This window comes from Zonotrichia albicollis, chromosome 34, assembly GCF_047830755.1.
Source record: "Zonotrichia albicollis isolate bZonAlb1 chromosome 34, bZonAlb1.hap1, whole genome shotgun sequence".
In the NCBI taxonomy this organism is placed as follows: Eukaryota; Metazoa; Chordata; class Aves; order Passeriformes; family Passerellidae; genus Zonotrichia; species Zonotrichia albicollis.
This window is the reverse complement of record NC_133852.1, coordinates 1,700,616-1,725,357: the sequence shown is the minus strand read 5'-3', so window position 1 is coordinate 1,725,357 and position 24,742 is coordinate 1,700,616. Positions and strand designations below refer to the sequence as shown.

Genomic DNA, 24,742 nt, shown 5'->3' with positions numbered 1-24,742 from the left:
CCTTCCATTTCCCCATCATTTTTCCCCTTCGATTTTTCCCATTTTTCCCCATTTCCCCCCAATTTCCCCTCTCCCCCCAAGCCAGGCCGGGTCCTTGTGGTTCCCATGGGAATTTTGTGGGGAAATTGCCCCGAATTTGGGTCCTACCCGTGGGAATTTCAGCATTTTCCCAGGAAAATTTGGGAATTTTTGGTCCCCTCCATGGAATTTCGGGGTTCCCCTGGAATTTTGGGAATTCTGCCCCCTTCCCATTAACAGTATTAACCCCAACCCCACCCCCCAGCCCAGACTGGTCTGTACTGGTTTGTACTGGTGGCAGTTGCAGTTTCTCGCTGACTTTTGCCCAATTCCGGGCGCTTTTGGCCCAGCCCCGGCCGCGCCCCCAGTGCCTCTGGAACCCCAAATTCTCAGGGAAAAACCAAAACTCCGAAACCCCGCGGCCGGAACCGACGCAAACGGCGCCTTTTGCACCCAGACTGGGCTCTGGGGGAGTTTTGGGGCAAAAAGGAGCCAATTGGTATTTTCAGCTTTGAGGCGCTTTTTTTTTCCTGTCATTTTTTCGGGTTTTTGCCCCAGCTTTGAGTGGCTTGAGAGGAAATTTGCAAAACGCAGCGGCGCCGCTTTGGGGAGTTGATTTGAACCCTTTTGTGTGTTTTTTTAACCCATTTTGAGCCAAAATCATCATTTCTTTGGGTCTGTTTGAGGGGTTTTTTTGGGTGAATTCCTTTGAAATCGCCTCGTTTTGGGGTGAAGCCACAGGGAGGGGGAGGGATGACCCGGGGGGGCTCTGGACCCCCCAAAATCGCTCCTGTTCCCCCCGAAGCGGTGGCGGAATTATTTAATTTGTAAATAATGTACAATTTTTACCACGCTCCGGTGTAAATACAAATAAAAATTGCAGTAAAGCTCGGCTGCTCCCGCCCGCCGGGGGGCGCTCGGCGGCGCCCGCGTCTCCATGGTTCTCCCTCAGAGTCTCTGTGGTGGCTCAGCCATAGAGACTCCCGCCTGTGCTGTTTAGAATGGTTTATTGTATTAGTACGGCGCTCCCCGTACTGGTTTTATACTGGTTTATACTGGTGTTTTCTCCACTGGGCCGCTCCGGTTTCTCCTTCTGTCCCTACGGTAATGGCGGAGGCAGCGGAAGCCGCTCTGGCCGCGTCTCTATGGTTCTCCCTCAGAGCCTCTGTGGTGGCTCAACCATAGAGACGCCCGCCTGAATTGGTTCATAATGATTTTGCACCTCTCCAAGCCTCTGCGGTTGGTGCGGCGCTCCCTGTACTGGTTTATACACTGGTTTATACTGGTTTATACTGGTGTTTTCCCCACTGGGCCACTCCGGTTTCTCCTTCCTGTCTCTACGGTAATGGCGGCGGCAGCGGAAGCCGCTCTGGCCGCTCGGGCGCCTCTCTATGGTTCTCCCCCCTCCCTCAGAGTCTCTGTGGTGGCTCAGCCATAGAGACACCCGCCTGTGCTGGTTTATAATGCTTTATTGTATTAGTACGGCGCTCCCCGTACTGGTTTATGCTGGTTTATGCTGGTGTTCTCTCCACTGGGCCGCTCCGGTTTCTCCTTCCTGTCTCTACGGTAATGGCGGAGGCAGCGGAAGCCGCTCTGGCCGCGTCTCTATGGTTCTCCCCTCTCCCTCAGAGCCTCTGTGGTGGCTCAGCCATAGAGACGCCCGCCTGAATTGGTTTATAATGATTTTGCACCTCTCCAAAGCCTCTGCGGTTGGTGCGGCGCTCCCTGTACTGGTTTATACACTGGTTTATACTGGTTTATACTGGTGTTTTCCCCACCGGGCAGCTCCGGTTTCTCCTTCCCGTGTCTGTGGCCATGGCGGCGGCAGCGGAAGCCGCTCTGGCCTCTCCCGTCCGTCTCTATGATTCTCCCTCCGCCGTTACCCCTCTGCGGCGGCGCCGCCACATCCGGGTCCCGCGCGGGGGATTTCATTTGATTTTTGGGGTGGTTTTGTTTGATTTTTGGGTGATTTTGTTTGATTTTTGGGGTGGTTTTGTTTTGACTTTTTTGGGGGGATTTCGTTTGATTTTTTTGGGGGATTTAGTTTGATTTTTGGGTGGTTTTGTTTGATTATTTTTGGGGTGGTTTTGTTTTGATTTTTTGGGGGGATTTCGTTTGATTTTTGGGGTGGTTTTGTTTGATTTTTGGGGTGGTTTTGTTTTGACTTTTTTGGGGATTTAGTTTGATTTTTTTGGGGGATTTAGTTTGATTTTTGGGTGGTTTTGTTTGATTATTTTTAGGGTGGTTTTGTTTTGATTTTTTTGGGGGGGATTTCGTTTGATTTTTGGGGTGGTTTTGTTTGATTTTTGGGGGCTCCTAGGAGATTTTGGGGTGCCCCATGGTGGATTTTGGAGGTGCACTGTAAATCAAGAAGCTGCGAGGCGTTACCAGAGTTTATTTGGGTTTGTTCCATTTTTGAGGGGGTTTCTTTCATTTCTGGGGGGCTCCCAGCAGATTTGGGGAATCTCAAGGTGGATTTTGGGGTCCTTTCTGTGGATTTCAGGATCCCAATGCAGATTTTGGGCTGCTCCAGAGCGATTTGGGGCTGTCCACAGCAGATCCAGGCAGATTTTGGGGTGCTCCACGCGGATTCCGGGGTGCCCAGGTGGATTCTAAGCTTTCCTGTAAATTTGGAGCTTTTCCCAACAGATTTTGAGGAGCTCAGGTAGATCTGAAGGTGCCCCAAACAGATTTCGGTGTGCCCAGGTGGATTTAGAGGTGCCCCAAATGAATTTTGGGGAACTCCAGGTGGATCTGGAGGTGTCCCAAATGGATTTTGGGATGCCCCAAACAAATTTTGGGGTGCTCAGTTGGATCTAGAGATGTTCCAGGCGGATCTGGAAGTGCCCCAAATGGATTTTGAGATGCCCAAACAGATTTTGGGGTGCTCCAGGTGGATCTGGAGGTGCCCCAAACAGATTTTGGGGTGCCCAGCTGGATCTGGAGGCGCTCCCAGCAGATTTTGGGGTGTTCCAAGCAGATTTTGGGGTGCTCCAGGTGGATCTGGAGGCGCTCCCAGCAGATTTTGGGGTGCCCAGGTGGATCTGGAGATGCCCCAATAAGATCTGGAGGTGTTCCAAGCAGATTTTGGGGTGCCCAGGTGGATCTGGAGGCGCTCCCAGCAGATTTTGGGGTGCCCAGGTGGATCTGGAGGCGCTCCCAGCAGATTTTGGGGTGCCCAGGTGGATCTGGAGGCGCTCCCAGCAGAGCTTTCCCTGCCCAGGCTCCATTTGCAGCAGCTCCGGGTGCTCCCACAGCCGATCCCTCGCAGACTTCGGGGTCCCCCTTGCGGATCTTTGGCTCCCCCGATCTCTGGGGGTCCCGGGGCAGCTCTGGGGTCCCCCAGCAGCCCCGGGGCTCCCTAGAAGCCCCTCTGGAGCAGCCACTGCCTCACCTGGGGCGCGCAGTGCCCGCGCAGCCGCAGCGTCCCCGTCACCTCGTTCACCTGCGCCGCCACCTCGGGGACCCCCAGGGAGCCCAGGAACGCGCTCAGGTCCCGCTGCAGCGCCTGGGGGGGCACGGGGGGGGTCAGGGGGATCCCCCCCAGCCCCCGAGCCCCCCCCCCCCCGAGCCCCCCACTCACCCAGATGTCGCCGTGGATGCGGCGCAGCTCCGTCAGGCGCCGGCCCTGGCGCTGCCCCTCGTACACGGGCAGGTTGTGCAGGCGGGAGCGGCGCACCAGGTACGGCAGCTCCGGGGGGGGGTCTGCCAAAGGGGCACCCCCAGAGGGTAATTAGCACCCCCCGGGGTTAATTAAAGCCCCCCCGCAGTAATTAACGCCCTCCCAGGGGAATCGAACCCTTCCCGCACTCCGTAAATTCCCTTCACTACTCGGTTTGGAATTACGAATATCTCTTTGGGGGAAATATTTTGGGCTCCCCCAAAGGTAATCAGCACCCCAAGGAGTAATTAACATCCCCCCGGGGGGTAATTAAAGCCCCCCCGGAGTAATTAACGCCCTCCCATGGGAATCGCACGCACTCTGTCCTTAAGTAAATTCTCTTCATCACTTGGGTTGGAATTAATAATTTCTCTTTCAAGGAAGTATTTTGGCATCCCCCGAGAGTATTAACTCATTAATTAACCCGATTTTGGTGTAAAGCACCCCTGCCCCGGCACTAATTAACCCCCCAGTGTTAATGACAGGGTGCCGGACCTTTGGGGGGGCTCCATCCGGACGGGGTGGGGTATTTGGGGTGCGGGGGGGGGTCGGGGATGCGGCTGGGGGGCAGCAGGCGCTGCACGAACCCGAACTCGGCCGTGGACTCCTCGTAGCGGGGAGGGCTCTGTGGGGACCCCCAAAAAATCCCTCAGAGACGCCCCAAAATCCCTCAGAGATCCCCCAAAAAATCCCTCAGAGACTCCCCAAAAATTCCTCAGAGACCCCCCCAAAAAATCCCTCCGAGAACCCCCCCAAAAATCCCTCAGAGAACCCCCAGGTCCCCAAAAATCCCTCAGAGAACTCCCCCAGATTCCAAATTAATTCACCCCCAAGTTCCCCCCTCGTTTTTCATGACTCCCCCAAAACCCCCCCTGTCCAGTTCCCCGCCAGTTTCTCCTCCCTCCCACACCCCCCAGTCCCCTCAGGATCCTCCCAATTTCCCTCCCTAAACCCCAAATCCCCTCAGGGATCCTCAAACCTCCCTTCACCCCTCAAACCCCCCACTCCAATTCCCCCCTCACAGCTCCCCCCTTGTTCCTGAGTCCCTCAAATGCCCCCCAAAAGAACCCCTCACACCCCAAAACCCCTTCCCGTTACCTGCATCCCCCTGACCCCCCGGCCCAGCGCCCGCAGCCTCCGGCCCAGCGCCGCCATCGCCGCCATCTTGGCTCCTCCTTCCCGCCCTCAAACGTCATCACGCAGCGCGCACGTGCGCACGCGTGACGTCACCGCGCTCTCTCCGCGCCGCGCTCCGAGCCCTGAGGGAGCCGCTGAGGTGGGGCCGGGCCCGGGGGGCTCGGAACGGGAATCTGGGGGGATTTGAGGGGTCAGGGGTGACGGAGGGATCCGGGAGAGGGTACAGGAGGGGCTAAGGGGGGTTTGGGGGGCTCTGAGGGGGTTTGGGGTGAGGGGAGCGTTGTGGAGGGGCTCAGTGGGGGTATTGGGGTTTGGGGGGAATCCTGAGGGGATTTGAGATAGGGGGACCGCTCTGGAGGGGTTTAACGGGGTATTCTGTGGGGCTGGGGTCTATTGGGGGGTCTGTGAGAGGGGCTGGGGAGGTTTTTGGGGGGCTCTGAGGGCGTTCAGGTGAGGGGGGGCCTGGAGGGGCTGCAGCAGCCGCTGGGGAGGCTCTGGACGGGTTTTGAGGGGATTCTGAGGGCGTTTGGGGGGGATCCTTAGGGGGCTCCGAATGTTTGGGGTGATGGGGATTATGGGGGGCCCTTGAGGGGGTCGTCGGGGGCACCCAAGGGTGCTGCCAGAGGACCCCCAGTGTCCCCCCCCAGGCAGAGCCCTTTGTCCCCAGGGCCCCGGGCCAGGTTACAAAGTCCTGTGGGCGGGAGAGGGGAGGAAAACGCCCCTAAAACTGCCCTGATCCCACCCAAAACAGCCAGAAACACCCCAAAACACACCCACAGCCCCCCAAAATAGCCACAACACCCCAAAACTGCCCTGATCATACCCAAAACAGCCCCAGCCCCCTCAAACCCTGCTCACCTCCCCAAAAACAGCCCTCAAATTACCCTAAAACTGCCCCTTACTCTTCCTTACTCTTTTCTTGGGGATCCCTCCTCCCTTCCAGGGGGTTCCCCCCATTTTTGGGCTGTGGGGACCCCCCCTAACCCCCCAATTTCCCCCCCACAGCCCTCACCATGCAGCTCTTCATCCGCGGCCAGACCCTCCTCACCCTCGAGCTCTCCGGCTCCGAGACCCTCGCCCAGATCAAGGTGAGAGCCCCCCAGATTGGGGCTGTCCCCCCTCCCCATTCCCGATTTTGGGGTGCTGACCCCCCCGTTTGTGCCCCTCCCCCAGGAGAGGGTGGCCGAGCTGTCGGGGATCCCCCCCGAGGACCAAGTGCTGCTCCACGCCGGGACCCCCCTGGACGATGAGGCCGTGCTGGGGCAGAGCCCCCTCCCCGAATTCACCACCCTGGACCTCTCCACGCGCCTGCTGGGCGGTAATTACAGGGGGGCCGCTAATTATCGGGGTGTTAATTAACAAAACAACCCCCCCAACACCAACGTTTCCTTACTTCTTTCAGGTAAGGTGCACGGGTCCCTCGCCCGTGCTGGCAAAGTGAGGGGCCAGACCCCCAAGGTGAGCTCTGAGGGGGCTCCCCCCGGCTTTGGGGGGCTTGGGGACCCTGCCATGATTTTGGGGACCCCCCTGACCCCCCGATTTTCCGTCAGGTGGCCAAGCAGGAGAAGAAGAAGAAGAAGACGGGGCGGGCCAAGCGGCGCATGCAGTACAACCGGCGCTTCGTCAACGTCGTGCCCACCTTCGGCAAGAAGAAGGGGCCCAACGCCAACTCCTGAGCACAATAAAGGAATTTGGGCACAATCCCCGCCATTTTGGGATTTCTGAGTTGTTTTGACTTTTTTAGGGTTGGTTTTGCGCTGTTGTGGGGGTGATTTTGAGGTGTTTAAAGGGGTTTCGGGGCCAAAGTGGTCTCCAGGAGGGTTGTGCGGGTCGCTGAGCAGATGGCGGGGTGGTTAATGGGCGGTGATGAGAGAAAAGAGATTAATGAGCGTTAATTTGGGGCTTGCTAATGAAAGGATGCAGTGTGCTGAAGAGTTTTCTATGGGAGCGGCGGAAAGGGCCGAGCGCTGCCGGAAATAGCCGAGCCCAGGGACGAGACGGAGGGAGCCGAGCAGTGACGGAAATAGCCGAGCGTAGAGGGGCGGTGGAAGGAGCCGAGAAGTGACGGAAATAGCCGAGCCCAGGGGCGAGACGGAGGGAGCCGAGCAGTGACGGAAATAGCCGAGCGTTGGGGCGAGACGGAGGGAGCCGAGCAGTGACGGAAATAGCCGAGCGTAGAGGGGCGGTGGAAGGAGCCGAGAAGTGACGGAAATAGCCGAGCCCAGGGGCGAGACGGAGGGAGCCGAGCAGTGACGGAAATAGCCGAGCCCAGGGGGGCGGCGGGAGGAGCCGAGCAGTGACGGAAATACTCGAGTGATTCCGAATATGGGGGGGCGTGGGAGCCGAGTGGTGACGGAAACACCCCCGGCGGTGCCTCCTGTCCCCCCCAAAATCCCCCACGGAGGGAAGGAGGGACCCCCAAACCTCTCCAGTTCCCCCACACCGGTTCCCCCAGCCCGAAAACCGCTGGGTAAAGAAAAGGGGCGGAGCAAATCAGTCCTGAGATATGAATACGCAAATATAGAGGTGTTATTATGCTAATAAACGAGTGACGCAAAACCTGCCGGGGTGAGAGGCGGGGTTATGCAAAACAGAAGAGAGGAGCGAGCGAAGGGGATGCTGGGATGATTTTTTGGGGAGAATTTCGGGGTTTTTGGGGGTGTGATCGTGCGAAACAAGAGAGAGAAAGTGCAGATGAGCTGGGAAAAGAGCCCAGGAACGGAATTTAAAGGCTGCGAGCGCGGCGCGGGGCTCTCCATGAGGTTCGGGCGGGCCGGGCTGGACCGGCTCCGGCGCTGGGCGGTGTGCCGGTATCGCTTCTCGGCCTTTTGGCTAAGATCAAGTGTAGTATCTGTTCTTATCAGTTTAATATCTGATACGTCCTCGATGAGAGGACTTTATATTAAACGGATTTTTGGGCTCGGGAGTTGGACCCGGAGCTTGCTCCCTCCGCTCCGCGCATCGTCCCGGTATTGCAGTGCCTCCGGGAACGGTGCACCCCGCACGGGGACCTCTCACTGGTCAAAAATAGATTGGAACCTATTCCAAGCTAATTGGAAATCACGATTGTATTGCGACTTCAGCCATAACGCAGCTACCGGCGAACTTCTGGCAGCTCATTCATTCTGTGCTGTCCCTCATCCTTCCGGGATTGCAGCGCCTCCGGGAACGATGCAACCCCAACGGGGACTTAGGGCCGGTGAAAAAGATCGAAAACTCAAATGCGAGTTTAAGGGGAATTCGGCCGCGATTTCAGCCATGCTTTAGTCGCTCGCTGGCATTCCAGGTAAGGTGAATGCGACACAATGAATGAGCTGCAGGGGGACAGGGACTGGCAAACCGCGGCTAATACCGCCATGTAATAATCACGATTTTAACTGATTCTGGCCGATTTTTGACCGATGTGGGTCCCTGTTGGGGATGAACCGTTCCCAGGGGTGCAGCAATACCGGCACGGAGAGTACAGCACAGAGTGAGTGAGCTGCAGAGCAACAGCAGTCGGCAGAACCGTAGCTGATATCGAGATGTAACCCCGATTTCACCCAATTTTAGGTGATTTTCGGTCTATTTTTCACCACTCATAATTCGCCGTCGTTTCCAGCGATACCGAAGAGAGTGAGTACAGGACAAAATTAGTGAGTTGTAAAAGATTAATGATTGGCTGACCCATGGCTGATATCGCGGTATAACCACGATTGCAGACAGTTGCAGGTAATTTCTAATCTATTTTTGACCATTCATATTTCCCATTGAGGGTGCACTGTTCCCGGAGGCGCTGCAATACCGAGTGAGTACAGTACAGATTGAGTGAGTTATAGAAGGTTAGCGAGTGGCTGCACCATGGGTGAAGTCGCGACATATTCACGATTTCAGCGCACACCAAGCAACTTTTCGATCTATTTTTCACTAGTGAGAGGTCCCCGTGCGGGGTGCACCGTTCGCGGAGGCGCTGTAATACCGGGACGATGGGGTTGCTATCAGTACCATGGCGTTCATATCGCGATTTACCCACGATTTAGGAAGATTTTAATCTATTTTTCACCAGTGAGAGGTCCCCGTGCGGGGTGCACCGTTCCCGGAGGCACTGCAATACCGGGACGATGCGCGGAGCGGAGGGAGCAAGCTCCGGGTCCAACTCCCGAGCCCAAAAATCCGTTTAATATAAAGTCCTCTCATCGAGGACGTATCAGATATTAAACTGATAAGAACAGATACTACACTTGATCTTAGCCAAAAGGCCGAGAAGCGATACTGCCTCCCCGCCCAGCGCCGCCACCGGCCCCGCCCGGCCCGCCCGCACCTCACGGCCACCCCCGCGCCGCGCCCCGACCGCTCCCGAACCCTTCTGGAACGTTCTCTCCATCCCATCCCGCGCTTTGCTCCCGTGTCCCGCACGATCTAACCCCAAAAACCCCGAAATTCTTCCCAAAAATGCTCCCATCATACCTTGCGCGTGTGGCGGCTCAATAAATCTGCATAACTCCACCTCATTATGCAAACAGCGGCTTGCTCATCTTTCCCAGCCCCGCCCTCCGCTTTTCCCCGCCCCGCATTGTGATTGGCCGGCTTTGCATCTTTATTTGCATTGTCTCCGCCTACTCGCACACAGGTTGTTGATTAGCATAACTCCGCCTCTCGCCTCACAAGCCCCGCCCCTCCATGGTGGTATGTTAATTATCCGCCTGTTCATTTGCATTTTCTCTGACCCGCCCCCGCTGTTGTCCCCATTGGGGTCCCACCTTTCCCCCCAAGGAGCCGCGGGGACAGGGGTAGCTGAGAGACCCCCAGAAAACCCCCAAAAAACCCCAAAAAATCCCAAAATCCCCGCAGAGCGCTCACACCCTTTGTATCCCATTCCCGGCCTCTTTCCCCATCCCATCCCGCACTTTTCTCCCGCGTTCCTCACGATCGGACCCCCAAAAAACCCCCAAATACCCCCCAAAATACTCCCAGCATGTCTTTCGCTCGCTGTGCTAGTCTGTTTTGCATAACCCCGCCCCCAGCCCGGCAGCGCGGGAAATTTAAAGACGCGCAGCGGAGAATGGGGAAAATTGGGGATTTTGGGGAGTTTTGGGTGAGCAGTGAGGATGAGGAGGGGGTGGAGGCTCCGGGAGGGGTTACCTGGGCTCACCTGCCCGGGGATCACCTGGGGGATACCTGGGGGGCACCTGGGCACGGGGCGGTGCCAAAGAAGGCGCTGAGGGAGCGAGGTTTGTTCCACAATAGACAATTTCACCTTCCCAGTACCCCCGGTCCCACCCCAGTAACCCCAATTCTATCCCAGTTCTATCTAGGAAAAAGCAGGGCAGTGAGAGGAAAATGAGTTTAAAAACAGGCAAAACCCTTTATTTCCGTATTAATCCCTTCAAACGGAAGGCGAACCCCTTCCCCGGCGCTCCGCCGAGTTCCAATCAAGCGTCTTTAATTATTTTCCCTGCCTCACTTAAAAATTTTTAAATACTTTCTTTCATTTTCGCTTGAAAGATCACAAAGCCGCGGGGCTCAACGAGGCACCGACCCTCGGAGCGAGGCTGACAGGGACCATCCCGGGGCTCCCGGAGGTTCCCGGGTCTTCCCCGGTGCCGCCATCGCTCCCTGAGGGCGGCGCCGCCATGAGGGGAGAGGGGCGTGGTCAACCCTCACAAATCACGCCCATCGTGGGCGGAGCCTCTACCGCTCCCGGAAGCGGCGCGGGCGGTGCCCCGGAAGCGGCGGGCTCTGACCCGGAAGCGGCGCGGGGCGGGCAGGGCGGCGATGGCGGCGGAGGAGCCTCAGCAGCCGCAGCCGGAGCCGCTGGGCGGCAGCGATGCCGACGGTACCGACGGAGCCCCCTCCTCACCCATCCCCACACCGCGGGATCCCCCCCGGTTCTCCCTCGCGCCGTGGCCTCGCTACTCCCGGGAGGGCCTCCATCACTCCGGTTCACCGAACGCACCAAACCCGCCCCGATCTCCCCCGGTTTCCCCGCTTAGGACCCTCCCGGTGGGGCTGAGCCGCGCTCGGCACCCCCCGTTAACCCCTCCGGTAACCCCCGGTGACTCCCGGTGTCCCCCCAGGTGTGAACTGCCTGGCCTACGACGAGGCCATCATGGCGCAGCAGGACCGGATCCAGCAGGAGGTGCGGATCCCCCTCCCCAAATCCCTCCGGTTCCCCCCCAAACCGGCCCCGGGGGGGTCCCGGGGGTGTCCCCGGTTTGTGACCCCCCGGTTGGGCGCAGATCGCGGTGCAGAACCCGCTGGTGTCCGAGCGCCTGGAGCTGGCCGAGCTCTACAAGGAGTACGCGGAGGATGACCACGTGTACCAGGAGAAAATCAAGGTGCGGACTGGGAGGGACTGGGATGGACTGGGGGGCACTGGGACACTGGGACGGGGCTGAATATGGTACTGGGAGAGACTGGGAGGGAAACTGGGAGCTACTGGGAGGGGATTGGGGGACACTGGGAAGGACTGGGGGAAACTGGGGGAACTGGAAGGGGGTTAGGATGGACTGGGGGACACTGGGACAGGGCAGGGGATGGAACTGGGAGGGAATTGGGGGACACTGGGAGAGACTGGGATGGACTGGAAGGGACTGGGGGACACTGGGAGGGACTGGGGACAATTTGGGAGGGACTGAGATACTGGGACAGGGCTGGGGATGCTACTGGGATAGATTGGGAGGGGATTGGGATGGACTGGGAGAGAACTGGGAAGGGACTGGGGGGCACTGGGACACCGGGCTGGGATTGGCTGTCCCCAGTGTCCCCATGGTGTCCCCATGGTGTCCCCAGGGATGTCCCCCCATTGTCCCCATGGTCCTTGTCCCACTCTGTCCCCCTGTATGTGCCGATGTCCTCATGTCTCCACAGTTCCTGTCCCTGGGCTGTCCCCGATGTCCCCACCGTGTCCTTGTCCCCGTGGTCACTGTCCTGGCTGTCCCTGTCCCCAGGGATGTCCCCGTGTCCCCCCAGTGTCCCCACCGTGTCCTTGTCCTGGCTGTCCCTGGGCTGTCCCCGGTGTCCCTTGATGTCCCCACACTGTCCCTGTCCCCGTGGTCACTGTCCTGGCTGTCCCTGGGCTGTCCCCAGTGTCCCCACGGTGCCCTCTGATGTCCCCTCACTGTCCCTGTGGGGACATGTCTCTCCTGTGTCCATGCAGTCTCTGTCCAGGGACTGTCCCCAGTGTCCCCACAGTGTCCCTGGGCTGTCCCCAATGTCCCCACACTGTCCCCTGTCCCTGGGCTGTCCCCTGTCCCCACGGTGTCCCCAATTTCCCCACACTATCCCCATGCTGTCCCCACACTGTCCCCACACTGTCCCCCATGTCCCCACGGTGTCCCCAATGTCACTCATGTCCCCAATGTCCCCACACTGTCCCCCATGTCCCCAAGGTCCCCAATGTCCCCAGGTGTCCCCAATGTCCCCAATGTCCCCACGGTGTCCCCAATGTCCCCACTGTCCCTGTCACCATGGTCACTGTCCTGGCTGTCCCTGGGCTGTCCCCAATGTCCCCAGGTGTCCCCAATGTCCCCACTGTCCCCCATGTCCCCAGGTGTCCCCAATGTCCCCACGGTGTCCCCAATGTCCCCATGGTGTCCCTGTTCCTGGGCTGTCCCTGGGCTGTCCCCACATTGTCCCCACAGTGTCCCCTGTCCCCACGCTGTCCCCAATGTCCCCAATGTCCCCACTGTCCCCATGTTGTCCCCACTGTCCCCAATGTCCCCAGGTGTCCCCATGTTCCCAATGTCCCCAGGTGTCCCCAATGTCCCCCATGTTCCCAATGTCCCCACACTGTCCCCCAATGTCCCCAGAGTGTCCCCAGGTGTCCCCCATGTTCCCAATGTCCCCACACTGTCCCCCAATGTCCCCAGAGTGTCCCCACTGTCCCCAATGTCCCCAGGTGTCCCCCATGTCCCCAGGTGTCCCCAGTGTCCCCACTGTCCCCGATGTCCCCAGGACCTGCTGCAGAAGTACTCGTACATCCGCAAGACGCGGCCGGACGGGAATTGTTTCTACCGCGCCTTCGGCTTCGCGCACCTGGAGGCGCTGCTGGAGGACGGCCAGGAGCTGCAGCGGTGAGGGCGCCCCAAAACCGGCCCGAAATCACCTGAAACTGCCCAAAAACTGCACAAAACGGCCCGAAATAACCTGAAATGGCCAAAAAACTGCACAAAACGGCCCAAAATCACCTGAAATGGCCAAAAAACTGCACAAAACGGCCAAAAATAACCTGAAACTGCCCAAAACACCCAAAAAATATCCTAAAACAGCCCAAAACACCCTAAAACAGCCCAAAAATAATCAGAAACAGCCCAAAAATACCCTGAGGAACCCCAAAAATACCCCTGGACACCACAAAACACCCAGAGACCCCCCCCAAACCCCCATAAATCACCCCCTGTGCCCCCCAAGCCCCCTTGGGTGCCCCCTCAGGGTTCCCCTGTCCCATCTGGGTGCCCCCTGAGCCCTTTGGGTGCCCCCAGCCCCCTTTTAGATGACCCCAGACCCATTTTGAGTGCCCCCCAAGCCCCCCTTAGCCCCCTTTTGGTGCCCCCCAGGTTCCCCCAGACCCCTCTGGGTACTCCCCAAACCCCCCCTCCCCGAGCCCTCTGGGTGCCCCCAGACCCCTTTTGGGTGCCCCCCGTGCCCCTTTTTGTGCCCCCCGAGCCCTTTGGGTGCCCCCAGACCCCTTTTGAGTGCCCCCCGTGCCCCTTTTTGTGCCCCCTGAGCCTTTTGGGTGCCCCCAGACCCCTTTTAGGTGCCCCCAGACCCCTTTTGAGTGCCCCCCGTGCCCCTTTTTGTGCCCCCCAGGTTCAAGGAGGTGTCGGCGCGCAGCAAGGAGGAGCTGGTGGCTCAGGGCTTCACCGAGTTCACCATCGAGGACTTCCACAACACGGTGGGGCTGGGGGCTCTGGGGGGCTTTGGGGGACCCAGGGGGCTCTGGAGGAGGTTTTGGGGAGGTTTTGGGGGTTCTGGGGGGCTTTAGAGAGGTTCAGGAGGGTCCTAGGGGGTCTGGGGGGATTCAGGAGGGTTTTTTGGGGGGTCTGGGGGGGCTCAGAAGCGGCTCAGGCTGGGATCAGGAGGGCTTTGAGGGGTCTGGGGGCTTTGGGGGGGTCAGGGTGGGTTCAGAGAGGGTCTGGGGGCTTTTGGGGGTTCAGGAGGGGCTCTGAGGGGGCTCTGGGGGTGACACAGCTGCGTGGGACAGGTGTGACACTGTTTGTGTGACACAGGTGTGACACAGGTGTGTGACAGGTGTGTGTGACACTGTTGGTGTGACCCAGGTGTGACACAGGTGACACACAGGTGACACACAGGTGTGTGACAGGTGTGTCCCCCCCCAGCTGATGGAGCTGATCGAGCGCGTGGAGCGCCGCGTGTGTGTGTCAGGTGTGACACAGGTGTATGATAGGTGTGACACAGGTGACACACAGGTGTGACAGGTGACACACAGGTGACACACAGGTGACCCAGGTGTGTCCCCCCCCAGCTGATGGAGCTGATCGAGCGCGTGGAGCGCCGGGTGTGTGTGACAGGTGACACACAGGTGTGACACAGGTGTGACAGGTGACACACAGGTGACCCACAGGTGTGACAGGTGACACACAGGTGACACACAGGTGACCCAGGTGTCTGTCCCACAGCTGATGGAGCTGATCGAGTGTGTGGAGCGCCGCGTGTGTGTGACAGATGTTACACAGGTGTATGATAGGTGTGACACAGGTGACACAGGTGTGACAGGTGACACACAGGTGACCCAGGTGTGTTTCCCCCAGCTGATGGAGCTGATCGAGCGCGTGGAGCGCCGCGTGCCGCTGCCCGAGCTGCTGGCCGCCTTCAACGAGCCGGCCACGTCGGATTACCTGGTGGTTTACCTGCGCCTGCTCACCTCGGGCTGCCTGCAGCGCCACCGGCGCTTCTTCGAGCAGTTCCTGGAGGGCGGGCGCAGCATCAAGGAGTTCTGCCAGCAGGTACGGGCACCTGGGCACTGTACCTGGGGCACCTGGGCACTGTACATGGGGCACCTGGCAGTTCTGCCAGCAGGTACGGCCACCTGGGCACTGTACATGGGGCACCTGGCAGTTCTGCCAGCAGGTACAGGCACCTGGGCACCTGGGCATTGTACCTGGGGCACCTGGGCACTGTACATGGGGCACCTGGCAGTTCTGCCAGCAGGTACGGCCACCTGGGCACTGTACATGGGGCACCTGGCAGCTCTGCCAGCAGGTACGGGCACCTGGGCATTGTACCTGGGCACTGTGGGAGGGCACCTGGGCACTGTACATGGGGCACCTGGTAGCTCTGCCAGCAGGTACAGGCACCTGGGCACTGTGTGAGGGCACCTGGGCACTGTACCTGAGGGTACCTGGGCACTGTGCATGGGGCACCTGGCAGCTCTGCCAGCAGGTACGAACACTTGGGCACCTGGGCATTGTACCTGGGCGCTTCTGTCACTGTGTCTGGGGCACCTGAGGCACCTGGGCATGTGCCCGCGTGCAAGGAGAGCGACCACGTCCACATCATGGCTGTCCCTCTGTCCCTCACACCTCACTGACCATTGTCACTGACCCCTGTCTGTCTGTCTGTCTGTCTGTCCGTCTGTCTGTAGGAGGTGGAGCCCATGTGCCAGGAGAGCGACCACATCCACGTCATCTCTGTCACTGACCATTGTCCCTCTGTCCCTCACACCTCACTGACCACTGTCTGTCCGTCTGTCCATCTGTCTGTCTGCAGGAGGTGGAGCCCATGTCCCTCACACCTCACTGACTCCTGTCCATCTGTCTGTCTGTCTGTCCCTTTCAGGAGGTGGAGCCCATGTGCAAGGAGAGCGACCACACTGACCACACTGTCTGTCTGTCTGTCCCTTTCAGGAGGTGGAGCCCATGTGCAAGGAGAGCGACCACATCCACACCTCACTGACCACTGTCACTGACCATTGTCCCTCTGTCCCTCACACCTCACTGACCACACTAACCATTGTCCATCTGTCTGTCTGTCTGTCCTCTGCAGGAGATGTCCCCCATGTCCCTCACACCTCACTGTCCCCTGTCCATCTGTCCATCTGTCCATCTGTCTGTCTGCAGGAGGTGGAGCCCATGTGCAAGGAGAGCGACCACATCCACATCATCGCTGTCACTGACCTGTCTGTCTGTCCGTGTGTCTGTCCCCTACAGGAGGTGGAGCCCATGTCCCTCACACCACACTGACCCCTGTCTGTCTGTCTGTCCGTCCCTTTCAGGAGGTGGAGCCCATGTGCAAGGAGAGCGACCACACTGACCACACTCTGTCTGTCTGTCTGTCTGTCCACAGGAGGTGTCCCCCATGTCCCTCACACCTCACTGACCATTATCACTGACCCCTGTCCGTCTGTCTGTCTGTCTGTCCCCTGCAGGAGGTGGAGCCCATGTGCCAGGAGAGCGACCACATCCACATCATCGCTGTCACTGACCAATGTCCCTCTGTCCCTCACACTGCAGTGACCACTATCACTGACCACTGTCCCTCTGTCCCTCACACCTCACTGACCACACTAACCATTGTCCATCTGTCTGTCTGTCTGTCCTCTGCAGGAGGTGGAGCCCATGTGCAAGGAGAGCGACCACATCCACATCATCGCTGTCACTGACCTGTCTGTCTGTCTGTGTGTCTGTCCCCTACAGGAGGTGGAGCCCATGTCCCTCACACCACACTGACCCCTGTCTGTCTGTCCGTCCCTTTCAGGAGGTGGAGCCCATGTGCAAGGAGAGCGACCACATCCACACCTCACTGACCACTGTCACTGACCATTGTCCCTCTGTCCCTCACACCTCACTGACCACACTGACCACACTCTGTCTGTCTGTCTGTCTGTCCCCAGGAGGTGGAGCCCATGTCCCTCACACCTCACTGACCATTATCACTGACCCCTGTCTGTCTGTCCGTCTGTCCCTTTCAGGAGGTGGAGCCCATGTGCAAGGAGAGCGACCACATCCACATCATCGCTGTCACTGACCATTGTCCCTCTGTCCCTCACACCACACTGACCCCTGTCTGTCTGTCTGTCCATCCCTTTCAGGAGGTGGAGCCCACATCCCTCACACCTCACTGACCCCTGTCTGTCTGTCTGTCTGTCTGTCCGTCCGTCCCTTTCAGGAGGTGGAGCCCATGTGCAAGGAGAGCGACCACATCCACACCTCACTGACCACTGTCACTGACCAATGTCCCTCTGTCCCTCACACCTCACTGACCACACTAACCATTGTCCATCTGTCTGTGTGTCTGTCCTCTGCAGGAGATGTCCCCCATGTCCCTCACACCTCACTGTCCCCTGTCCATCTGTCCATCTGTCTGTCTGCAGGAGGTGGAACCCATGTGCAAGGAGAGCGACCACATCCACATCATCGCTGTCACTGACCTGTCTGTCTGTCTGTGTGTCTGTCCCCTACAGGAGGTGGAGCCCATGTCCCTCACACCTCACTGACCCCTGTCCATCTGTCTGTCCGTCCGTCCCTTTCAGGAGGTGGAGCCCATGTGCAAGGAGAGCGACCACATCCACATCATCGCGCTGGCGCGGGCGCTGCACGTCTCCATCCTGGTGGAGTACATGGACCGGGGCGAGGGCGGCGCCACCAACCCGCACGTGTTCCCCGAGGGCTCGCAGCCCCGCGTCTGCCTCCTCTACCGCCCCGGCCACTACGACATCCTCTACAAGTGACCCCCGGCCCGAGACCCCCGGCCCGGGCACCCCCGGCACCCCCCGAGCCCCGCCCGGCCCTGCCCCGCTGCGCCCCACCCACCCCAAATAAAGATGTGGCTGCCCCCCAACCCACCGAGGGAGGAGTGGGGTTGGTTATTTGGGGAGGGGGAGGTCGGGGAAGGGGGTGGGAGGGGGGGTTGGATGCTCTGAAGGGTGGGGAGGGGCAGTTTGGGGCAAATGAGGGGGTGGGGAGGGGGAATTTGGATGGGGAGGGGGCAGTTTGGGGAGGGGGAGGTCAGGGAAGGGGTGGGGGGGGTTGGATGGTCTTGAGGGGCTGGGGAGGGGGAGTTTGAGGTGGGAAGGGGCACTTTAGAGTGGGGAGGGGGAGTTTGGGTCAGGAAGGGGCAGGTGAGGGGGTGGAAGGGGCAATTTGGGGTGGGGAGGGGGAGTTTGGGGTGGGAAAGGGGAATTTGGGGTTGGGAGGAGGAGTTTGGGATGGGGGGGAGTTTGGGACAAGTGAGGGGATGGAAGGGGCAGTTTGGGTGGGGAGGGGCAGTTTTAGGCACTTTGGGGGCAAGTGGGGCAATTTGGGGTGGGGAGGGGCAGTTTGGGGCAAGTGAAGGGGTGGAAGGGGCAGTTTGAGTGGGGAAGGGGCAGTTTGGGGCAGGGGAGGGGCAATTTGGGGTGGGGAAGGGGAGTTTGGGGCAGGAAGGGGCACTTTGGGGGCTAGTGGGGCAGTTTGGAGTGAGGAGGGGGAGTTTGAGGTGGGGAAGGCGAATTTGGGGTGAGAAAGAGGAATTTGGGGTGGGGAAGGGGAGTTTGGGGCAAATGAGGGAGTGGAAAGGGGCAATTTGGGTGGGGAGGGGGCAATTTCAGGTGGAGAGGGGCAGGAAGGGGAGTTTGGGGCAGTTGAGGGGGTGGGAGGAGGTTGGGACCCCCGTTTTGGGGGCAATTGAGGGGGTTGGGACCCCCTTTTGGGGCAGTTTTGGGGAAAAGCGATTTGGGGACCCTTTTGGGTGACACTCGGGGGTCTCTGAGGTTTGGGGGGATCCGGGGGGGGTAAATGGGGCTGGGGGGGCAGATTTGGGGAGGGGGCGTCCCAGGGGCAGGAGCCTCCCACTCCCCAATTTGAGGGGACACAGAACCCCCGGGACCCCCAATTTCCCCCCTCCCCACATCAGGGCGGGGGTCCCGGGCTATTCCCCCCTCCCCATTTCCCAAAACCTGAGGGGGGGAAGCGCCGCCGCCCCCTCCCCAAATTCCAGCCGTGCCCCCAAATTCACCGACCCCAAATCCCTCGGTACCGTGGGGTGGTCCCGGTGCATCCCCCCTCCTCAATTCCCCCGGTACCGGGGGACGGTCCCGGTTTGATCCATCCCACCCCCTCACATTCTCCCCGGTACCGGGGGGCGGTCCCGGTCCCGATCCGGTCCATCCCACCCCCCCAAATTTCCAATCACGCCCCCCCCCAAATTCCCCGGTACCGGGTACTTGGGGGGGTGGTCCCGGTCCATCCCACCCCTCAAATCCCCCCGTACCGGGGGACGGTCCCGGTCCCGGTTTGATCCATCCCACCCCCCAAAATTCCCATCCCACCCCCCAAAATCCCCCCGCACCGGGGGACGGTTTCAGTCCCGGTCCCGGTCCATCCCACCCCCCAAATTCCCCGGTACCGGGGGGCGGTCCCGGTCAATCCCCGCCGCACCGGGGGCGGTCCCGGTCAATCCCACCCCCCAAATCCCCCGGTACCGGGGGGCGGTCCCGGTCCCTCCCACCCCCCAAATCCCCCGGTACCGAGGGCGGTTCCGGTCTCGGTCCGGTCCATCCCCCCCCGCCCCCCCCCCCCCCCCCCGCACCGGGGGGCGGTCCCGGTCCCGGTCCTGCCCCCCCCCCCCCCCTCCGCCGCCGCCTTCCCACGCCCGCAGCCGCCGCCGCCGCCGGGCCCGCACGCGCCGGCCGGAGCCACCCGGTAAGGACCCCCCGGGACCCCTCCCCAAACCGGGACCCCCTCCCCAAATCCTCCCCCCCCCCTCCCCAAATCCATCCCCGGTACCCGCGGATGCTCCAGCGCTGGGAATTGGGGGGGGGGGGAGGCTCTGTTGGGCCGGAGCGGGGCCCGATCCCACCCGAGACCCCTCGGAGCGACCCCCCCGCACCCAGAGACCCCCCCTCACATACAGGGACCCCTCCCCACACCAAGGGACCCCCCCCAAATCCGCCGTGTCCCCTCCCCCCCCCCCCCCCCATTCCCAGGGATGCTCCACCATTCCGGGGGAGGGGCCCGGGCGGCCAAAAGGGGAGAGGGAGACCCAGGAGCGGCCCGAGACCCCCCCAGGGTCCCCAAATCCCAACGGGACCCCCCCAAAACCTACCCGGTACCGGGACCCTCCCCCCCAAAACCCTGCCGGTACCGGGGATGCTCCGGGGGGGGGGGGGGGAGGGACCGTCCGGGCTGGGGGAGGGGAGAGGGGAAGGAAGAGGGGTCGGGGGGGGTCTGACCCCCCCCCAAACACCCCCCCCACTCCCAGCAGCACCCCCAGACCCCCCCAAAACCCCCCCGGGACCCCCCCAGAGCTGAGGATGCTCCATGAGGGGGAAGGGGGGGGCAGGATCAGGGTTTAGGGGGCAGCGACCCCTCCCTCAATTTCCATGGGACCCCCCCCCTCAAAAACCCTCCCTAAGGCTCACGGGGGGGTCACAGGGTGGTGTCACCTGGGGGTGTCCCCAACCCTGGGGGGTGTCACCTGGGGGTGTCCCCAACCCTGGGGGTGTCACCTGTGTCCCCCCCCCCCCCGGGGGTGTCACTGTCACCTGACCCCCCCCCCGAGCCCAAGGCTGACGCAATGGGGTCCCTGGGGGGGGGCACTAACGATGCTCCGCTAATGAGGGGGGGTTCATTAACCACGCTGGTAATTAACCCTGGGGGGATGAGGGAAAGGCTCGCACACCTGGATCCTGCCGGGTGTCACATTAAAAGGGGAGGGGGTGTCACATGAGGACCCCCCCACCCCCACCATGGGTCTGACGCCCCCTGCCCACCCGCAGCGCCCCCCCCCGCGGGGCGGGGGGGGCCATGGAGCACCGGGCCCGGTGAACGAGCGAGGAGGAGGAGGCCGGGGGGAGCGACAGGAGCCAGGTACGGCCCCGCCCCCCGGACACACCTGGAGGGATTGGGGACCCCCCCCCCAAAATGGGGGGGGGGGTTTGGGGTGTTCTTGGTTTGGGTTTGGGGTCGGGGAGGGTTCTAAAGGGGGGGGGGGTTAGGAAATATTGGGGGGGGGTGTTTATAATGGGGGGGGTCTATAATGGGGGGAGAGGGGTCCCTGTGCTCTCTGTGGGGTCATGAGCCCCTTTAATAGGGGGCCTGGGCGGGGGGTCCTGCCTTTTATTTGGGATCAACCTGGGGGGGGGGTCCTGGTCCCCCTTTAGAAGGGGATGCTGACGGGGGTCCTGCCTTTCATTTGGGGTCAGGCTGGGGGTCTGGTCCCCATTTAATTGGGGGGTCCTGATCTTTCTTTAATGGGGGGGTCCTGCCTTTCATTTGGGGTCAGGCTGGGGGTCCTGATCTCCCTTAAATGGGGGGGTCCTGCCTTTCATTTGGGGTCAGGCTGGGGGGTCCTGGTCCCCCTTTAATGGAGGGGGGTCCTGTTTTACATTTGGGGTTAAGCTGGGGGTCCTGGTCCCCCTTTAGTGGGGGATGCTGAGGGGGGGTCCCTGCCTCATGTTTGAGGTCAGGCTAGGGGTCCTGGTCTCCCTTTAATGGGGGGGGTCCACCTTTCATTTGGGGTTAGGCTGGGGGTCCTGATCCTCTTTAATGGGAGGGGGTCCTGGTCCTCCTTTAATAGGGGATGCTGAAGGGAGGGTCCTGCCTTATATTCGGGCTCAGGCTGGGAGGGGGCCACACCCCCAGGTGGTCTCACGACCACCCCCTCCCCACCCCCTCTGACCCCTCCCCTTTCTCTCCCCCCCCCCCCCACAGGTCACCCACCCCACCCATGGCCCCCCCTCCCCGTCCCCTCCCCATCCCCCGGTCACCGCGGGGGGGGGGACCCCAAGGGCTGCTGACCACCGGGACCACCCTGCTGACCATTGTGACCGCCGTGCTGACCACTGCCCTCACCGTGCTGACCACTGCGACCACCGTGGCCATCATCCCCCTGCTCACCACTGTGACCACCGTGCTGACCACCGTGCTGACCACTGCGACCACCCTGCTGACCACTGCGACCACCGTGCTGACCACTGCGACCACCCTGCTGCTGTCCACTGTGACCACCGTGCTGACCACTGCCATCACCGTGCTGACCACCGGAATCCCCCGGCTCACCACTGGTATCCCCCTGCTGCTGACCACTACGACCACCCTGCTGACCACCAGAATCCCCCGGCTGACCACCGGCATTTCCCGACTGACCACCGGCATCCCCCGGCTGCCCACCACGACCACCATCCCCCTGCTGACCCTCACCCTGCTGACCGCCGCCGCCGCCCCCGTGTCCGCCTGCCCCGCCGTTTGCCGCTGCTCCGGCGGCCGCGTTTACTGCAACGACCGCGGGCTGACGGCCGTGCCCGAGGGGCTCCCTCCCGGTGCCACCACCGCTGTTCCTGCAGAACAACCGCATCGGCGACGCGGGCATCCCGGCTCGCCTGGGCCGGCTGCCGGCGCTGCGGGTGCTTTACCTGTACGCCAACGCCCTGGAGCAGCTGCCGGCCCACCTGCCGCCGCTCTGCGGAGCTGCACCTGCAGGAGAACAACGTGCGCGGCCTCTGCCGCCGGGCGCTGGCCCGGGCGCCGCTGCTCGAGCGGCTGCACCTGGATGACAACTCGGTGTCGGCCGCCGGCATCGAGGAGGACGCGTTCGCCGAGAACCGCCGGCTGCGCCTCCTCTTCCTCTCTCGGAACCACCTGAGCAGCGTCCCCGCGGGGCTGCCGCCGGCGCTGGAGGAGCTGCGGCTGGATGACAACCGCATCCACACCATCCCGCTGCGGGCTTTCGAGGGGCTGCCGGCGCTGCGGCGCCTGGTGCTGGACGGAACCTGCTGGCGAACCAGCGCATGGCCGACGACACCTTCAGCCGCCTGGGGAACCTCAGCGAGCTCTCGCTGGGTCGCAACGCGCTGGCGGCGCCCCCGGCCAACCTGCCCCGGGCTCGGCTCCGCCGCCTCTCGCTGGCCGCCAACGCCATCAGCCACGTCCCGGCCGGAGCTCTGGCCAGGATGAGGGCGCTGGAGAGGTTGGATCTGTCGGACAACAACCTGACCACGCTGCCCAGGGGGCTCTTCGACGATCTGGGCAGCCTGAGCCACCTGGGGCTGCGCAACAACCCCTGGTCTGCGGCTGCAACCTGGCCTGGCTGCGGGGACTGGCTGCGGCGCCGCGCCCCGCCGCCGCCTCGAGGTGCGGGGGCTGCTGTGCCAGGCACCGGCCCGGTTGCGGGGGCTGCCGGTGGGAGAGCTCCGGGGGGAGATGGACGCTTGCGAGAGCCCGGGAGGAGCGGGGGGAACGGGCGCGGGGACGTCGCCCGGTGTTTCCTCCGCCGGTGTTTCCTCCCCCGCCGCACCGGGAGGAGCGGCCGCCGCCTCGCCGGGGCTCTGGGTGCAGGCGGCTCCCGGCGGGGCCCTGCGGGTCCGGTGGCCACCGGCGCCTCCCGGGGCGTCGCTGAGGCTCAGCTGGCTGCGGCCCGGGGGGGGGAGCCGTGACCGAGACCTTGGTGCGGGGCGAAGCGCGGTGAGTACGTGGTGCGGGCGCTGCAGCCCCGAGCCCCGTACCGGGTGTGCCTCGCCGCTCTGGAGCCCCCCGCCGCTCCCCCGCTCTGCGCACAAGCCCGGGCCGTGCCGGGGACCCCTCCCAAAGCGGTGCGGCCCCCCCGAGCCACGATGGGGACGCGACCCCCGCGCTGCTGCCCCCGGCCGCGGCTCTGGGGCGGCGGCGGCGGCGGCGGCCGGGGTGGTGCTGGGGGTGCTGGGGGGGTGCTGGAGGAAGAGGAGGAGGAGGAGGATGGGGCTGGGGCGCCGCCGTTGCCGCCCCCCAAAGGTGGCGGCGGGGGGGGGGCGCGGTTGGCGCTGCGGCCGCTGCGGGCCCCGGACGAGGGCGGGATCCGCACCGTGTTCCCCCCCCCGCCGCCGCCGCCGCCGCCGCCGCCGCCGCTGCCCCCCCCCCGGCGTGCGCGGTTACCGGGGGGGGGGCCGGTGCCGCATGGGGGGGGGAGCGGAGGGGGGGTCCTGATGGATGGGGGAGGGGGCGGACTCTGTTTTTGGGGACTCCCCCCCCCCCCCAATCAATGCCCGTTTTGGGGGATCCCCTCCCGGGCTTGGCTCTGAGGACGTTTTTTTTTTGGGAGGGGGGGGGAAAACTTTTAGGGGCTTTTTAAGGTTGGGTTTTATTCGGCACCGCGGATTTTTTTGGGGGGGGAAAACGGCAGATTTGGTGCAGCAATGGGATTTGTGGGGGGGGGGGTGGATGGAACCCGATAGCCACGAGCCCCCCCCCCCCACATTGGGACCTCCGGGAGGACCCCAGGCCCCCACAGAGCCTGGGGGTGGGGTGTGGGGAGGACCCCCCCCTCCCCCCGTGCCCCCCCCCCTTCCCCTCCCCCCCCCTCCCCCGCGAGGTGCCTTCACCCCTCCCCCCGCCCCTGCCGTTGGATTTGGGGTAAAAAGGACCAAAATCAGGGACAAAGCGACCCAGGAGGGCCAAGGGGGACCCAAAATCCCCCGCTATGACCCCCCCCCCCATCCTCCCCCCAATAAACCCAGCGGCTCCTTTTCCTGCCGGCGCCTCTTTCCCGTGGGACGGGGGGGTCTGGGGGGGAAATTTGGGGTGGGGGAGGGGCGATGTGACATTGGGTGAGGGGCGATGTGACACTGGGGGAGGGGCAATGTGACATTGGGGATGTGACATTGGGGGTGGGGATGTGACATTGGGGGTGTCACCGGAGGGGTGGGGGTGTCACTGGGGGTCCCGGGGGTGGTGACATGGGGACCCCGAGCAGTGCGGGAGGGCTGGGGGAGGGGTCACACCAGGACCCTGCCAAGGTCACACGTGTGTCACTCGCCACCGCCATTCCCCCCATAAGGATACCCTGGATTCCCCTCCCTGACTCCACTGGCCACGGGAGAGGGTCCCCCCGTGCAAGCCACGCCCCTTCAGTGCAAACCACGCCCCTTTAGTGCAAACCCCGCCCATTTCACGCAACCCCCCCGCCCTCAAAGCCACGCCCATAGCTCCATTCCTATCGAGACCTCCGCGCCGCCAGGGGGCGCGCCCCGCCTCC

The 24,742-nt window shown here is 62.1% G+C and overlaps 3 protein-coding genes, 2 non-coding genes and 1 pseudogene across 6 annotated transcripts; 4 read left to right on the top strand and 2 right to left on the bottom strand.

Moving 5' to 3' along the window:
- Positions 1 to 3,129: 3,129 nt before the first annotated feature.
- MRPL49 (mitochondrial ribosomal protein L49) lies at positions 3,130 to 4,928 on the bottom strand. The gene is made up of 4 exons (XM_074531287.1): positions 4,778 to 4,928; positions 4,175 to 4,304; positions 3,602 to 3,723; positions 3,130 to 3,526 (listed from the first exon to the last, which is right to left on the bottom strand). The coding sequence occupies exons 1-4, from the start codon at positions 4,841 to 4,843 to the stop codon at positions 3,380 to 3,382; spliced, it is 465 nt and encodes a 154-aa protein (XP_074387388.1). The 5' UTR covers positions 4,844 to 4,928; the 3' UTR covers positions 3,130 to 3,379.
- Positions 4,929 to 5,825: 897 nt separating this feature from the next.
- On the top strand, positions 5,826 to 6,534 carry FAU (FAU ubiquitin like and ribosomal protein S30 fusion; the record flags this gene model as incomplete). The annotated part of the gene is given in 4 exon segments (XM_074531289.1): positions 5,826 to 5,904; positions 5,990 to 6,134; positions 6,219 to 6,274; positions 6,367 to 6,534. Coding segments are annotated over 4 exon segments (402 nt in total). The 3' UTR covers positions 6,493 to 6,534.
- Positions 6,535 to 7,628: 1,094 nt separating this feature from the next.
- On the top strand, positions 7,629 to 7,819 carry LOC141726429 (U2 spliceosomal RNA). Its single transcript, XR_012577675.1, has one exon. It is a non-coding gene; the product is annotated as a U2 spliceosomal RNA (small nuclear RNA).
- Positions 7,820 to 8,875: 1,056 nt separating this feature from the next.
- LOC141726428 (U2 spliceosomal RNA) lies at positions 8,876 to 9,066 on the bottom strand. Its single transcript, XR_012577674.1, has one exon. It is a non-coding gene; the product is annotated as a U2 spliceosomal RNA (small nuclear RNA).
- Positions 9,067 to 10,472: 1,406 nt separating this feature from the next.
- Positions 10,473 to 17,600, top strand: OTUB1 (OTU deubiquitinase, ubiquitin aldehyde binding 1). Of its 2 annotated transcripts, none has more exons than XM_074531276.1 (7): positions 10,473 to 10,631; positions 10,873 to 10,934; positions 11,035 to 11,133; positions 12,752 to 12,870; positions 13,607 to 13,691; positions 14,569 to 14,763; positions 17,289 to 17,600. In XM_074531276.1, the coding sequence occupies exons 1-7, from the start codon at positions 10,571 to 10,573 to the stop codon at positions 17,484 to 17,486; spliced, it is 819 nt and encodes a 272-aa protein (XP_074387377.1). In that variant the 5' UTR covers positions 10,473 to 10,570; the 3' UTR covers positions 17,487 to 17,600. The 2 variants fall into 2 exon arrangements, with proteins under 2 accessions (XP_074387377.1, XP_074387378.1); XM_074531277.1 differs by lacking the exon at positions 17,289 to 17,600 and adding an exon at positions 15,877 to 16,014.
- Positions 17,601 to 21,450: 3,850 nt separating this feature from the next.
- Positions 21,451 to 24,235, top strand: LOC141726390 (uncharacterized; annotated as a pseudogene).
- Positions 24,236 to 24,742: the final 507 nt, after the last annotated feature.

Bases quoted from the DNA above. Each gene is read 5' to 3' on its own strand.
- MRPL49 (XM_074531287.1), bottom strand. From the start codon at position 4,843: ATGGCGGCGATGGCGGCGCTGGGCCGGAGGCTGCGGGCGCTGGGCCGG. The intron at 4,305-4,777 runs GTAACGGGAAGG...GGGTCCCCACAG, and splicing joins GGGGGGTCAGGGGGATGCAG to AGCCCTCCCCGCTACGAGGA. The intron at 3,527-3,601 runs GTGAGTGGGGGG...GTGCCCCCCCAG, and splicing joins GCATCCACGGCGACATCTGG to GCGCTGCAGCGGGACCTGAG.
- OTUB1 (XM_074531276.1), top strand. From the start codon at position 10,571: ATGGCGGCGGAGGAGCCTCAGCAGCCGCAGCCGGAGCCGCTGGGCGGC. The intron at 10,632-10,872 runs GTACCGACGGAG...GTGTCCCCCCAG, and splicing joins GGGCGGCAGCGATGCCGACG to GTGTGAACTGCCTGGCCTAC. The intron at 14,764-17,288 runs GTACGGGCACCT...CGTCCCTTTCAG, and splicing joins TCAAGGAGTTCTGCCAGCAG to GAGGTGGAGCCCATGTGCAA.